The following is a 16,160-nucleotide window of genomic DNA, read 5'->3' as shown; positions in this document are numbered from 1 at the left end:
AAACTACTCCAGCTTCCTAATAGTCCCCTATGTGTATAGGGAAGAGAGGATTGAGAGGAAATAAATTGTGAGGTGAGATCCAAGAGCACACTTTATCTGTAGTATGAGTATGGTGTAGGGGGAGATAAGAAGCAAGATACCTGACAGTATTGTTATGCTGGAATAATGATCTGCAAAGGTTGTTAATTATTATGCTTCTTTACCATCAATGTAAATGTACATCTCTTCTGTTCCAAAGCAGCAGAGTTATAAAACACAAAGGGAAAATCCTCTTCAGAGTAACTTAATGTGAGTTCAGGTGGCTGTGCTTATAATCAAATGACCTTATCCAGTGCAGAAGCACACAGGGCAGCATGGAACAGAAATTTGCTCTTCCCATAGCAAGATGAAAAGGAGGATCAAGGTTTAACTGTGAAATGGAATGAAACAGGCTTTAGAGCCTTCCAGCTCCAAAGGAGCTTGGTTCTGGTCTCAGTTTCAGTGTCCCAACTCCAAGAATAAATATTAATTTATATGAGGCAGTTGCTGAAAGAATTTAGAGAGCCTGAGTAGGAAGTAAGGGCCCTAACGTCTTTGGTAGTCAGCCTACCTCCCTGGGCTCCATAGCAAATTTGTCAGTAGTCCCAGATTTAATGGGATGTAGGGTAGAAACCAGCACAGTCTCCCTCCCTCCCCAGAGCTCCTGGTGGGCAGGTGGTTAACACATTGCTGCAGGCTGTAATTTCAAACACTTTGAATGAAGCGTTAGAGCCCAAGTTTACTCTTTTCCGGGTGAGTCTGCAGCTACCCACTCTCCACTCAAGAGGGACAGCACGACTACCTAAAAATGTAAGGTGAACTCAGTGGTGTCAGTGTGTCCTAAGTATGACTGGATGAGCCCTGCAGAGAATTCACCAATGCCAATGTAGTCGAAGCAGTAGCACCTTTGGTCACGTCTGGAAGCTCGTACTGAGGAAGTCCCCTCCAGCAAACTGATGGTCAGGTCCCTGGGAAAGCAGGGACATGTGAATTCACAAACAATATGAAAAGGACGCACATCTAAAAGCTGTACCTAAAACTTTTACTTGGACTTTTAAAAACAATTTCTTATTTTTAATACAATAGAAAATATTTTATTATTGCTCTTAAAAATGTAATATACTACTCTCTCACATAAGCAAATTCCCTTTTAAAAAGGGATAATTTGTGTGGCTCTGTAGGAACCTATTGGTGCTTTGTTTCTACACTAAGAGAGTAATATCCCCATGTCAGTAATCTGTCAGTCAGAATATCCGCTTTTGGGATATGTGCTCGAGGATTTTCAGAGTCATTGGAATTAGCTAGGAATAAATTGTAATTGAGTTATAAGTAGGATTGTGTGATGCTGCTCATCTGTGACACATCTGTGTGCTTAAATCGGTTTCTGCCAGCAAATCACGAGTGCCAGCCCAACTCTGAGCTTAGGAGCGATCTCCACCCTCGGCACCTCTGAAACATTTCAGGTCGGGGAAATGCGGTGCGGAAGGGCGAGCAGCGTCTGCCGCGGCTCGGGGGATGCGCGTCCCGCTCGCCCCGCCGGCTGGCGGGGGCACCCGCCGCCTCCCCGCCGCAGCAGCCGGCTCCGCCGCTCGTCCCGGCTTCCCGGGCGCGGCGCGCCCGTCCCCGCTTTCGGTTTCACTTCTCCCGTCTCTGGGCGGCGTGTTTCCGCTTGCTTTTCGTGTGCTGAGAAACTTGTGCGGTGCCCGAATGCCTCCAGACTGAAGGAGATAAAGCCCGCAGCGGTAAGTGGATGCCATTCTTCACTTCTTAGTAATGAACGCGAATATCAGAGGTACAAAGCCAAAGTACTGCTCAGGAGTTTGGGCGATTTCCTTCATCTTGGATTTCTCTTAACTTGCAAGTTAGCAAAGTCGGTGCCACTGCTGTTTGCTTAATGAGTGTGTTTTCGTGCTTGTGCCCGGATGTGGTGTCCCCAGCTGGCAGGAGGTATTTTTTGTGTTTTAAAAAAAAGAGAAGGCAATATAGGTGAAGTGGGAATGTCCCTCCCTGGCAGATGCTGGAGGCTCCGCTGCTAAATTCACCAGTTTTTTAAAGTTCTAGCTCATAACGTTAAGACTGTCATTCTTTCTTTTGTCCCTTAAGTATTGTTCTGTAACACTGTCCCTTCAGTCTGATAATGGGTGTGTGCTTTCTTCACTGAATCCCCAACCAAAGCATAAAACACCTAAAGCTGACTCCAGACTTTCTGCAATGAAAAAAACAGAAAAAGGCAGCCCTTCAGGCCTCACTGGAAGTCAGCCCAAGAACTCAATTTTTGTTTGTGCAGTACGTTTCCTGTGCCTTCCAAACTTAAAGATGGGCTGGCAACAACTGCTGAGGAGCCTAGCAGCTATCTGATCTCCCCAAAACAAACCCTCAGAAGGATGCAGGCCGGAGGTAAAGCTTTTGCTACAGACAAGCTCCGCCTTTGTTTTCCTTAGCTCTTTCAGCAGCTGGGGTGCAGAGGAATTAGGCAGAACAAGTGGTCCTTTATTTTCCTCAGCTACAGGAACACGGGTGCTGTGTTCAGTGGCAGCTGTAGCCGGTCAGGCTGTCTGCAGGACCATCAGGTTCAGTTATTTGCTGTCCCCTTCCCTTCCCTGTTTGCCAGTGGCAGGTTAGTGGAGACCCAGGCTGTGTGAGCTGCAGGAGATGGGTCAGGCCCACATGCAGTGCCCAGCAGGGAATTGGTTTTTCGTTCAGGTTTATTTTAAATTGTCTTTTGCAGTCCTTTGTGTATGCCTTTGCAATGCTGTAGGTCCCTCTTTCCCTTGCTTGTATCCCCACTCCCATTGGATTTTACTGATGTCTCTCCCTAGATGGCCAGGTTGCTCCCACAGAGGCACTCACAGGGTTCCCCTGTGGCTACTATAATGTGGCTTTTTGTCACTGGAGCAGTCCTAATGAGTGCTCTCTGAAAAGGCACGTCACCTATGGAGCCAAACGCTGCTGGGGTCTGACCTGCTAAACTCCTGTTTGCCTGCAGGTTGCAGTGTCAGTCCTCAGAGTGTTTTGTTATGGTAGTGAAAACTCTTCTCTTTAAAAAAATCAGTTCTGAAGGCTTTTTCTTTTTCTATACAAATGTGCTGGTTTAATTTCGTGTTTCATTTCTTGTTTCATTGTTTGCTATTGAGCAATAATCTAATGTGCTCAAAGCTAGATCATGTTAATCAAACACAGGTTCCAAGCAAAGGAAAATGTGAGCTGCAGAACTAAGAAAGCTATATTCCTGGGAGTTAGTCTTTTGACAAGCTCTTCTAGATTCCTGTTAAGTCTAGTAAGGTTAAATTCCCTTCTATAGCCTGTTCTGTAGCGGGACACCGATAGTCTTCTCTACCTGGGAGCCCATCATGCTGAGACTTAACTCACTGGTAAACTGAGGTTGGCAGGTAGGTTCCAAATTTGTTGGCAGAAGGCCATACAGCTATGTGTATATGGAGATTGTGGAGACACTTAAAGCTTCAGGGGTGAAAGTATAAGCTTTATAATTTTTAAAAAAGAAAAAACTGAAGTGGAGGAACCTAAGCTTACTGTTCTCTACTAAAGCATGGAAAAATATTCTAGCAAGCACTCCCAAAGTATTTGTTCTCCTTCTACTAAAGATTAATTCCGTAGAGAATGATATGGAAGATACACTGGACTCTTCTCTTGATTAGCAGAAATGCTATTTAATTAGACAAGCTCTATGACTCAGCAGGCTAGTCAAACCCTTCTGAGCTCTTACAGCTCTATTCCAGTCAGAATTTGTGTGGAATTAATTTTCTTCCTTATCCAGTAAAGCCATATTACAAAATCACCAGGTGAATTTAAATCTTATGGATACTAAATTGAAACTGAATAAAATATGAAAAAGTCTGAGATTCATCAGGAATGTAATATCTAAACAGGCAGAGCCATTGAAGATGAGAGCACCAGTGGACAGGTCGATATCCTAATGGAAATGCTCAAAAGATATGGAGTGGGGTATATAAATTCTTAAATGTGTAAGTTTCCTGGAAGTATTTGGATAAATGTATTGAATCTATGGACAGCATTTTCTCTACACCTTGGCTCTTCTCCATTTCTTTCTCTGATTAGATTGGTACTGATTTATTTTGGCTGCTTTTACTTTCTCATACACCTTTCTATAGCCTGGTATGCCTTCTTTCGCTATGAGATGGAAAGACGGTTAGAATTTTGTGTGTGGCTGGCTCGTAAAACAAAAACTGGCAAGAACTGTAAAATAAAGAAGTGGTATATTAGGCATTCTTACTGCATGTAACTATAAATATTTTAAGTGTAGTTAAGCTCAGAGCATAGTGATTAACATTGAGGGGCCTGTGTATAATTTGTCATATTTATTGTATTTTATGCATGTTAAAGCAATGCAAAATTAATCAGAAAAGGGAAAATGGTTGGAAATTTGCATTGATAATAGATAAAGTGTTGGTAGCTTTTTGAACATAATTATTTTTACATAAGACAATACTATTGTTTTTAAAGAAAAATCTTAATTTAGAGAGATTATTAGACGTATCTTTTCTGCAGAAATGAATGCTACTTTATGGGTGAAAAATACTGAGTGTTTGCTCAGTATAAAACTGCATGTTTTTTGAGCCTGGCTTGCTTAGCCTTCAGTTTAAGATATAAGTTGTGTCAAAATGTTTGTAATTTGTACTGTGTTCATTTTGCCTTTGCAGATAAAACAATGGGAAGTCCTACTCTTTGGTGGAGCAGCTTATCTGTCAGACTGGTGTCTGCCTGCTTGCTGTGTGCATCAGTTGGAAAGCAATGTCAGATCCGAAATGAAGTGGCTGATTGCAGTCACCTAAAGCTGACTCAAATTCCTTCTGACCTCCCAAACAATATAACGGGTTTGGACATTTCTCATAATCAGCTAAGACAGCTAGGTCCTGCAAATCTGACCAAGTACAGCCAGCTCATTTACTTGAACGCAGGCTACAACAGCATCTCTAAACTGCAGCCAGAACTGTGCCAATATGTGCCCCTGTTGCAGATTCTGAAGTTGGAACATAATGAATTGTATAAGTTCCCTGACAGAGTCTTTGCTTCCTGCACCAACCTGACTGAGCTCAATCTAGGTTACAACAGAATAGATACAAAAAATGATCCTTTCAAACCCCTGGAGGTAAGCTTTATAAATGTACCTTTTCATGTAAATAAAGTATAAATGGGGAATTTACTGTGTTTTCCAGTGTGTGTACAGAATCTGAGTTGCCTGGGGTCTAAAAATGGTAGCTAGCCTAAATTCTCAAGGTCAAGGTGTAATTACTCAGACCATGAAGGCCAGTGCTTAGGCTGAATGTAGTGTCCCCCAGGACTTTGGGAATTGAGAGAGAGTAAAAACCTTTTTACTCTACCTTTGTTTTTTCCTGGTAGTTTACATGTAGTTAAATACTCTTCTCTGTAGCATCTGTGAGGTTGGGGGACCAGCACAGGAGGCAAGAAAAGACTATTCCATTGTCTTTGCACCAGGCAGGGAATCATGCAAAAGGAAGGGCCTAAGGACAAAAGAAAAGAGACAATGTGTGGGTACTAATTGTTGTACAATGTTGTAATGAATGCGCATGTTGTTTTGAACAAGTCTAACTTTTCTGCTAAACTCAGTATTCCAGTTCAGTTACATAAAATGTACTTGCTTGCATCGTAGGACTGCTGACTCTCAACTAAGTACAAATGAGTACAAGCCAGCTTCGGTGCTGGGAACAGAACTGAAGTTCCGGCCTTCCTTGCTTTGCTGCTGCCCTGTTACTGATGGAGGCCAGGCTTGGGGCACCTCAATGCGCATTCTGTGGAGTCACCTTTAGGGTAGCATCTCCTCCTCTGCAGGTGCAGGAGGAGTCTGAGCACCTGGGCATGAGCTGGAGTATTACAAGGCATACAGCACTGATCGTTGTAAGCTGCTACTGCACTCCTCTTCACCTTCCTCACTTCGATTTATGGGGGTGGACCACAGTGAAGAGAGTGGAACGCAAGGTTTAATACTGCAGTAGTTGTAACTGCAGCCACCTGTAGGCTTTTGCTTTTATCACTTTATCTGGAGCAGGAAAGCTTTCAGTGAATTAAGGAATTTTAGATAAAGTAATTCTTTGGTTTGCAGTAGATATTTTAGCAGATTAAGACCATGAACACAATGAAAGTTACAGGTGTGGAAGATACAGAAGGCTTCTTCCTGCAGGAGCTTGAAAGCTGCCATTTCTCTATTACAAATTTATTTTAATTGTAGTATTGCAACTAATTTCTAATCAATTAGACTCTAATGCAATATTTCAAAATGGGTTTGTATTCTATAAAATAAAAAGAATTTTATACTTTTCTGTTTGCATGTTCTCCCCAGAACTTGAATATTTTGGACCTATCTCACAATTTTTTGAAGTCAGCAAATTTAGGATCGCAGCAACAGTTGAAGAACCTTCGTGAGCTCATGTTGGATAGCAATCAAATCACTGAGTTAAAAAAGGAAGACTTCAGTTTTCTTAGCAACACGTCATTGAATAGTCTTGATTTGTCATCAAATCCACTGAAAGAGGTAGGAAGCATTTCAACAGAAATTCAACAGGTGTAAGTATAAAATGGAACTATCCTGATTTATCCTTTATGATTTTATGGCATTTACATTACATTTTTGATCCACTGAGGTCCGAGATAAAACCATTCTGTTGTATATAGCATTACTCCTGACCTCCAGTAGTGATACACGTAATTATTTTTCTCCTGAGAGAACTGAGATCAACAAGAGCTGGTTCCATGTAGATCAGAGGTCTCAAGCAAGAGCTAGATCGAGTAGCTCTGTGAACCCTTACCAGGTATTTTCTATGCAGGATTTTTTTTGTACGTGCTGAAGGTGAACAGCTGACATACTTTCTAAATGGGGAAAAAGTGCGATATTATGCAAGGCTAGTTATACAATCTAGGTCTCACTTCCTAGTTAATCAAAGAGAACATTCATTTGTGCCTGTGGGGAAGCCCAGAGCAATAATCATTGCAGAAATGTATACTCTCTTAAAAAACCAAGTGGGTGTTTTTTCTGCCACCTACCTCACTGTTCTCAGTGTTACAATATGATTCTTTGAAGAGTGATGGTAAGTGTTGCAGTTCTAAACTGGTTGACCGTCAGCATATGAATACAGAATTTGCATTGAATTTCCTTGGGTTTTTTCCCAGTTGATTGATCTGTAAAGAACATGTACATTGAAATTACAAGAATATTTTAAAGTGGCATAAGCTTGTACCACTGCTGAGAGGCAATCCCACCGTCCTCTTTCCCTTGGCCGGTTCATCCATCCCTCTTTCTGGTGCAAGCTTTAATGAGGCTATGCACTGGATCACCGAGGAAATTCTACAGATGTTTTGGCTTGGTTAGCTTGTAGTCAGGCTGGTTCCCTATCTGTTTCTCCATGTGACTGCATGTATGGCCGTATTGGCACAAGGGTACAGCGTGTGGATAAGTAGATGGGACTGCTCCTTTCTTGGGCAGTGCTACTTTATGCTAGTTTAAGCTGCTCTGATTTTACAGTACTGCTATCTGAAAAGCAGCCTTATGCATTTGAATCATTCTGACAAATGGAGTATTTAATCATTCAGCTGGTATCTGAATCAAGCTGAGGGGCCAGCACTATGATGGAGGTTTGTGAATTATATTGTTGAAACAAGTGTGTAGTATCACATTTCATGAGTGTAGCTTCTGCTCACACAGAGAAACCGGGTTTCTTCTTGGCTGTCTGAAGGCCTAAATAACTTTTTTACAGTATATCTGGTTTTGCACTAGTATATTGGTATCCCTAGCACATACCAATAACAGAAAGCTGAAGAAAGAGATTATCTCAATTTCTAAGATACTTCTAGTGAAAGAGTTTTAGCAGCTGGATACAAAATTGTAATTAACTTGCATCTCACTAAGCAACTTTCTGTCTTCTTCTAAAAGAGTACTACTCAGAATTGTGATAATCATGTTACAAATTTTAGAACTATTATCACAAGAAGTATAAACTCCAAGAAGTGTTTGTCTGAACTTGGCTGTGGAAAAATCTGAGTGTAGGAGTTATAGTCTGCTTCAAAATCTCGTTTGAAAACCTTTCCAAATTTTGGCTTTATGGGTCAACTTTCTTACGTAATCCCCTTGTTTAGGTCAAAACTCTTCTCTTTTCCTTTCAGTTTCACATAGGATGTTTACATGCAATTGGAAATCTGTTTGGCCTCATACTGAATGATGTTGAACTTGGTGAAAATCATACAAAGAAACTTTGTACAGAATTATCAAACACAGCGATTCAGAACCTCTCACTGAGCCATGTGAAGCTTTCATCCATTGGCAAGTCAACTTTCCAGGGACTGCAAGGAACAAATCTTACAGTTTTAAACCTTTCCCAAAATTCTCTGTCTGTGATAGAAGATGACTCATTTCAGTGGCTTTCAAGTTTACAATACTTAAACCTGAAGCATAATAACATTCATGTATCTTCACATTTATTTTATGGATTATCCAGCCTCAAACATCTGAATCTGGTAAATTCACTTACTGGGAAAATTGAAGATTTTTCCTTTCATTGGTTATACCACCTGGAGTACCTTATAATGGATAACAACAATTTTCCAGGAATTACTGCCAATATGTTCACAGGTCTGAACAACCTGAAATACCTGAGTCTCTGTAACTGCAACATAAACTTACAAAGAATAACTAATAAAACATTTTCATCACTTGCTAATTCCAGTTTGGAGGTTCTCAACCTCACAAAAACAAGAATCTCTACAATAGAAAGTGGGGCATTTTCCTCCTTGGGACACCTGAAAATTCTTGATCTTGGTCTCAATGAAATTAGTCAAGAGCTCACAGGTCATGAGTTTAAAGGTCTCAATAATATACAAGATATTTATCTTTCCTATAATAAAAACTTGACTTTGCGAAGTGAATCATTCATTTTTGTCCCAAGCCTTAGAAAACTGATGCTGAGGAAGGTAGGTTGCAGTAATCTGGCGCTTTCTCCTTCGCCTTTTCATCCTCTACAAAATCTGACTGTCCTGGACATCAGCAATAACAACATAGCAAACATAAAAGAAGACTTGTTTGATGGACTTCACAAACTTGACATTCTGGACTTGCAGCACAACAATTTAGCCCGACTTTGGAAACATGCAAATCCAGGTGGCCCTGTTCTTTTTTTAAAAGATCTTCCCAACTTGCATATTCTTAATTTAAAATCAAATGGGCTTGATGAGATTCCAGTTCAGGTTTTCAAGGGTCTGTTTCAATTAAAAAACTTGGACTTAGGATCGAATAATTTGAATTTGCTTCCAGCAACTCTGTTTGATGACCAAGCCTCTCTGAATTCATTGAATCTTCAGAAAAATCTGATAACCTCAGTTGAAGAAAAAGTGTTTGGCCCAGCTTTCAAGAGCTTGAGAATACTAGAGATGGATTCCAATCCATTTGATTGCACCTGTGAAAGCATTGCTTGGTTTGCTGATTGGCTTAATGTGACCCAAGCATATATACCTGGATTGCGGTCCCAGTACGTTTGCAACACGCCACCTAAATATCACGGTAGTCTGGTGTTGCATTTTGATAGCTCAGCCTGCAAAGACAGTGCTCCATTTAAACTTCTGTTTGTGATCACTACCACTGTTGTGATGCTACTCATTTTTATTGTTCTTCTCGTCCATTTTGAAGGGTGGAGAGTAGCTTTCTACTGGAATATTTTAGTAAATCGAATACTCGGTTTTAAAGAACTTGACAGACAACAGGAAGAGTTTGATTATGATGCCTACATTATTCGTGCGAGACAGGACAAGAATTGGGTGTATAAGAATTTAACCCCTCTGGAAGAAAATAACCACTTTCAAATCAGGTTTTGTTTAGAAGAACGGGACTTTGAAGCAGGCATATCTGAATTTGAAGCCACAATTAACAGTATAAAAATGAGCAGGAAGATTATTTTTGTTGTGACTGAACACCTCTTACAGGATCCCTGGTGCAAAAAGTGAGTAGGATATAATATTTTATATGTAAGGGGGAAAATTTCTTAACAGATTTTTTTAACAAGGTAATCTTTTTTGCTGTGTAATTTAATCAAAAATACCATTTAATAAAAAATACCATGCAAATTCTACTTCAATATATTTACTTACTATAGCATAACTTCAGAATAATATCTAAGTTAATAAATTTAATTGCTCCACATGTACACTAGTGGAAATTTAAATCTCCAAGTCATTACTTTTTTTTTTTCAAAAAGTCAAGCTGTCACCTGTGCAGTTTGCTTTCCTTAAAATTACATGTTTGAAAAAGAGCAATAATGGGTGAGATCACTAGCATCCAAAGATGATTTTTATTTGCCTTTAAATGAGTCTTTCACTTTTCTTACGTAGTGATCTTGAAAAGAAAGGAACTTTGCTAAACAAGGCTATATGAAGACAGTAGCCTTAGGTTACATTTTTAGAGGATGATTTTTTTCTTTAGTTAGAAGGTAACTAATTTAAGATAAGTAATGACAATTTTATATCATAGAATAGACATTAAGACCCCTGTTTGAGTCCAGTCCTTGAGTTTGCAATGTGCTATTATGTGAGCTATTAAAAGAACTGTTTGTCATTTTTTTCCCTCCACATGAAAGAAAATATGTATTTTTGTCTTATTTTTGCTTCAGTTTTAAGGTGTATCATGCTCTTCAGCAAGCTATTGAACAAAGCCGGGACTCCATCATATTGATCTTTCTTCATGATATTCAAGATTACAAGTTGTATCATGCACTTCACCTGAGAAGAGGAATGTTCAGATCTCGCTGCATCTTGAACTGGCCAGCCCAGAAAGAACGAGTCAGTGCATTTCATCAGCAATTAGTGATGGCGCTTAAATCTAATAGTAAAGCGCACTGAATTTTGAAAATACAGATTTTAATTATGGGGTCATTTTATTGCGTATTTTCTATCATTGGAAAACTAACAGGTCTTCAGGAAGACCTGAAAAAGTTTGTCGTGCTGGAAAGATACGTAAAAGTCAGTATAATTTAAATTTACTTGTCTATATTCATGTGTTTGCTGATATTTTAATTCACCTGCACTGAAGTGACATGTTAAAATGGATCATCATTGATAGTCATTTCAGTCTGTGTATCAAAAATGTGGTAGAAATTCTGAAAAGCAGTGAGAATGACTGATGTTCTAGGAAAAATGTCCATCTGATACAGTGCAGAAAAGACATAGACTCTCTACTTCAAAGGGATATGCAAAAGAGAATGCAATAATGATAAAATAGCAAATTCTGGGTAGAAGGTAGAGTGGACACTACTGCTTGCTTTCATAACACAAGGGGAGATTCAGTGAAATGAAAATTGGAAAGCTTTCCATGTGAAGCACGGTAAGTAACATGGAAAATTATTTCTGTAGTTGAAACCAAGAAACACAGCAGAGTTTCAAAGTGAGTTTTAAAACCTTTGTTTTAAGAGAAAGCCACAGAAAGAAATTTGGCCCTGTGAGCAGCCTGTTCAGAACATGCAGTGGAGGATTGCTTATGCCTTCTGGGTGGGGCTAGTACTGGTGACTATCAAAAACAGCTTTTCAGACTAATGAGTCAACTGATTTAATCAATGTGGTATGATTAAAAAAAAATCTTTACTCTTCCCTACTGAAATTCAGAGAGCTGGCCGAAGGACATTTATACTGAGAGATGTCACCTTAATTGTTTGAATGCGCATAAAACTATATGTGGGCCTTTAAATAGAACCTGAAATCAGTGTGAAACGGCCAAGGCACAGCTGGTGCACCTGTATAAAATGAGTAAAGGCATAGATATTTCTGTAGCATAACTAGAAGACAGCTTTGTGGGGGAGGTGGTGCTACTGTAATTTCATTACTGAAAACTTTGTTACTGGTGAAACAACAATAAAAAATAACCCCCAAAAGAAATAGTTTTAAACCGTATCAGAAATATTACTGTGACTACAGTTACAGGTAGAGTGGGAGAAAAACTTCAAAAGTAGATTAATTTCAATTTTTTTGTTTCCTTTTTCTTTATGACTGTATATAGTTTTGCCTTTGATAACTAAAAATAAAATTGTAAAGAAATCAGATAGAATTCTGTAGTTTAATTTCTTATATATTAATCTAGTTTGTTTCTTCCTTAACATACTTTACAGAAACATGGGCTAGTTGGCAATTGCCAGAGCATTAAGTTTCAAACATATGGGCTAGTAGCTTGATCTGGAGAGAGCTGAGAACCAGCAAAGTGTGCTCTGAAAGGATGTTTATAATGTTTGAGACTGGTTGCAATTTTATGGAGTGTTTGAGCACAATTTATTGTAAATTAGACACTAGACAGTCATTTGTATGTTTTTGTTAATATTTAATTGCTGCTCCAAGGACCTTATAAAACTTTGTCAATTTTTAGTAGGTGTGTGATCCTTCAGTAGCTCAGGGGTATTTTTAAATTGCTTTTTTCCCCCTAGCGTTTCCCTCATCCATTTCAATGCCACCATTACTCCAAGAAGGCTGTTTTACTGCTTTAGAAAACAGCTTTCAGATAGTTCAATACTTAACATTTTAAGCAGCTTTTCTCATGATTTGTTACATGCATAGATGAAAAGCATTTGTTTTCAAGAGGTTTGTATGTCCCATGATGATAAAAAAAAATGTAAATGAGAAAAATAATTAATGAAATAGATTTTGCATGCACCGGAAGAGTGAAGGAAGTGTAGACTGTCTTCACTTGCTCAGGAAGTCCTGAGTGAAAACAAAAAAGGCTTTGTTTACAGTTGAAGTGATAGATGATGATTCCCTAATTACAGTAATAGGACTGTCCCCATTGTGATGCTTTCATCTCCCCTTTCTGACCTTTTCAGGCGAAGTGACAAATTCTTTCTTCATGCTTAGGCCATGAAAGTTGAGGAGGCAAGTTGGTAAGGATGGGGTGCTAGGTATGCACCATGTCAGTCGTTCTTTCTCTTATTTAAAGACTAACATGTGAAAGGGTTCCTATGTCTCCTAAATCTGTAATGACACATAGTAGCAGAATTTCTCATTCCACATCAATATAAATTGTTTAGAAAATGTTAGCAGTTCACATGGATATTAAAAATGACATAAAGAATGCAGAGAATGCATGGAGAAATGCTGAGGTCAAATGTGAAACAAGAGGTCAGACTAGATGATCAAATGGGCCTTTTCTGGCCCCTAAACCCTGACAAATGACAGCGTGTCTAAATTCTATAAAGATTTTTCTTGTTACTAGAAAAGCCCCTAAAGTCGGTCTCAGAACAGTGAAAAAATGTGTTATAGACACTTAGTTTTGTAATATAGCTAAGAATACAAACTAAAAATACTTGCTGATGAGTGAAAATCATTTTAAATGATAAAAATATGATGATGCATTCTAAACAGTTATTTTAGTACCTACATTCATTTTAAAATAATTTACAACAGAAAAAGACATTATAAAGGCTTACAATGAGAATTAGACTAATGTTTAAAAAAAAAAAAGCACAAAAGCAAGAAGCACAGGGCCAATGGTAATCATCAATTATACTTGATATAAAATTTTTGTATAAATTTTCCCTGTTTGTCTGGAAGTTACCTGCTTCTGCTCTGCTCCTATACATTTGTTTGACAATATTATTGGGAGTAAATCAATGGGCTTACCATGGCAGAGAGTTGTAAGTGTTTTCAGGATTAACGGTCTATATCTGAGCTGGGTAGTTTCTTTGCAGTGGGCATCATCAAACTGTATTATGCTGATTCGCTGAGGGGTTGGATACCAAATAAATGAAAAACAGTTCCAGACTTGTAGTGTCAAAGATGTTACCTAGGACTAAAGAGGAATCATCTGTATTGAAAGCAGAATATCTAAAGGACTTCAGCGAGGCATGATGCTCAAGTCTGTAGATTTGGGGTGGAACCTGACTGTTTCGGTGGTTCTTGAATGACAGGGAGTAATGAACAAGTTACAGACAGTGATGTTCATAATAGGATCTATTCCAGGTGTTCATGCAGGGTTGTTTTGGGGCTGCAGCTGAGATAAATGTACTACACATCAATGTGCTCAATTATGCTACTTCCACTGTGGCTCAGTCAAGGCTTTTTGGCATGGTGAGGAATAAACGCAGACTGTGCTGCTGTTAGGTTTATGTGGACCTATTCCATAAGGTTTGGTCAGAACATATTTATTTCAGTTGGTAAGAAAAAAGGCCAAGAATATCCCAATTTCAAATCTCAGTCCTCTACTTGGTGTCGTGTGTGCTCCAGTCTGCCAGCTCATTGCACTCCTTGATGTGCTAGGAAGACAAGGCAGGGATAGAATTCCCCTTTGTACCCTTGGTTGTTGTCTACCAGCAGCTGCCAGCTTTAAGTTGATAGTGCAACTAGTTGCTTGATGTATGATCCTGGGCTCGTACATATAAAGCAACTGTGCTCTCCTTCAGCCTGTGCTGTTCTTTTGGACGCTGCCAAGGGCCATGCTACCTACCATATTCTGAGCTGACACAGTGTTTGCCCTGTCCATAATACCAGCCATTACAGTGTCCCCAAACTGCTGCTGGCACGATCATGCTTCTTTCCATCCAGCCAGCCAGCCCTGTCTTGCAAAGCTAGGGCAGTATTTGCCCCAGCCCTGACTCGTGTGCCTCCAGCTACCTGGCTTGTGCCACTGCTGCTGGTATTTGTAGGAAAAGAGAGAAAGGTCTTTGATCCTGACACCCTCTACTGCCCTCCAAGCTGCCTGGGATTGTTGGTAGCATCTTTTCACATGGGCTGTTGCTCCTCCGCAGCTGCCTTCTGCAGTTGCCTGACACGGTGTAAAAAGGCGTACTGGATTGGGTCAATCTCGCTCCCCATTTCTGTTAAACCCTTTCTGCGCACAAATGCGTGCACTGTGCAAAGGAAGGGTGCGAAGCGGAGCCCTGCGACCCTGGCAGATGGAGTTGGTTTCTGCCCCTTAATATGAGGTGGGATTGTAATTAAAGGGAGAATGCCACGCTTTATTTCCTTCGCTCAGGGGCTGCAACAGGTTACTGCCCTGCGCTTCTATATGACTCTCAGGTGCGCAGGCTGATGGCGGCTCACAGGCTTTTTTGTCTGCGCGGTGCACCCCGCCGAGGGCGGTGCGTGCCTCGGCGGGGTTTGTTGCTAGCAACGCCCGCCGGGCCGGGCGGGCAGGAGGCGGCAAGCAGCTCCCGCCGGGAGGGGCTCCCGCCGCCCCCGCCCGGTCTTGCGGGGGCGGGAAGGGGCTCCCGCCCCGCCGCCATGAAGGTGGCGGCGCTGGACCTGGGCGCCCTCCTCACCAAACTTCGCCGCACCCCCGCGGCGCCCGGCCCCCGCGCCCCGCCGCCCCCCCCAGCCCGCGCCCCCCGCCCGGCGAGGGCTGCGCTCCGGGCAGGGCGGTGCCGCTGGGGGGAGCGGGCGGCCGCCCCCCGCGCCCGGCACCCGCCGCGGCGGACAAGGAGCCCGGGGGGCGGGCGGGCGTCAAGGCCCTGCTCGTCACCCTGCCCGACATCGGGGAGGAGGTGGCGGCGGAGAGCGACGGCGAGGAGACATCCTGCAGCCCGCGGCGCCCCGCGTGAGTGCGCGCCCCCTGAAACCTGGGGGTGGTGGGGTGTCCCCTTCTCCTCCTGTGGGGGTGTCCGTGTTCCCCCCCCCCCCGCCTTTTCTGCCTGTGCGTGTCCTGAGAGGTCCTGAACATCTCCCTGCGCTGGAGTTTCCTTCCCCCAGGGGTATGCTAGAGGTAGGAAAGAGCGCCTCCAAGAGCGAAAGTGATGGTTTGCACCGGGGCTGTTTTCGGCGCCTGTGAGAAGCGAAGAGCTGGACTATGCTCGGGGTCCCGGCTGAAAGGCGGGCGGCTGTACGCCGGGGGAACGGAGGTCAGCGCCCGGCCCCGCACGGGCGGAAGAAAGATGCCCCGTCCCCGAGGGGAACAACGTAGGAGAGGCTGAGCAGCGAGAGCAGCCGAAGTCCAGAGGGAGCGCAGGGGGTGCTGAGCTTGAGCAGGGATCGTAAAGATAACGCATGCAGGTGTGTGAGTTGTAGTAAAGTCTGTCCCGAAGTTGCAGCTGTGCATCAAAGCAGACATTTCAGTCACTGCCTTGTAAAAATCTGACGTGTCAATAAGGGGTGGGAAACTTTGTTTGGATACTTCTGTGTTTAATCGTTAAGCTACA

The 16,160-nt window shown here is 41.8% G+C and overlaps 1 protein-coding gene across 1 annotated transcript; it reads left to right on the top strand.

The window, feature by feature from the left end:
* The first annotated feature begins 1,706 nt into the window (after window positions 1–1,706).
* On the top strand, window positions 1,707–12,059 carry TLR3 (toll like receptor 3). The gene is made up of 5 exons (XM_050895539.1): window positions 1,707–1,760; window positions 4,698–5,146; window positions 6,356–6,547; window positions 8,173–9,998; window positions 10,665–12,059. Exons 2-5 carry the CDS (start codon window positions 4,706–4,708, stop codon window positions 10,891–10,893), a joined length of 2,688 nt encoding a protein of 895 aa, XP_050751496.1. The 5' UTR covers window positions 1,707–1,760; window positions 4,698–4,705; the 3' UTR covers window positions 10,894–12,059.
* The last annotated feature ends 4,101 nt before the right edge of the window (window positions 12,060–16,160 follow it).

Source organism: Gymnogyps californianus, chromosome 4 (genome assembly GCF_018139145.2).
Source record: "Gymnogyps californianus isolate 813 chromosome 4, ASM1813914v2, whole genome shotgun sequence".
In the NCBI taxonomy this organism is placed as follows: Eukaryota; Metazoa; Chordata; class Aves; order Accipitriformes; family Cathartidae; genus Gymnogyps; species Gymnogyps californianus.
This window is presented reverse-complemented; position numbering and strand designations above follow the sequence as displayed.

What these genes read in the sequence shown, in the direction of transcription:
- TLR3 (XM_050895539.1), top strand. Translation starts at nt 4,706, where the DNA reads ATGGGAAGTCCTACTCTTTGGTGGAGCAGCTTATCTGTCAGACTGGTG. An exon ending in ATCCTTTCAAACCCCTGGAG is followed by an intron (nt 5,147 to 6,355) that starts GTAAGCTTTATA and finishes TGTTCTCCCCAG; the next exon opens with AACTTGAATATTTTGGACCT. An exon ending in CATCAAATCCACTGAAAGAG is followed by an intron (nt 6,548 to 8,172) that starts GTAGGAAGCATT and finishes TTTTCCTTTCAG; the next exon opens with TTTCACATAGGATGTTTACA.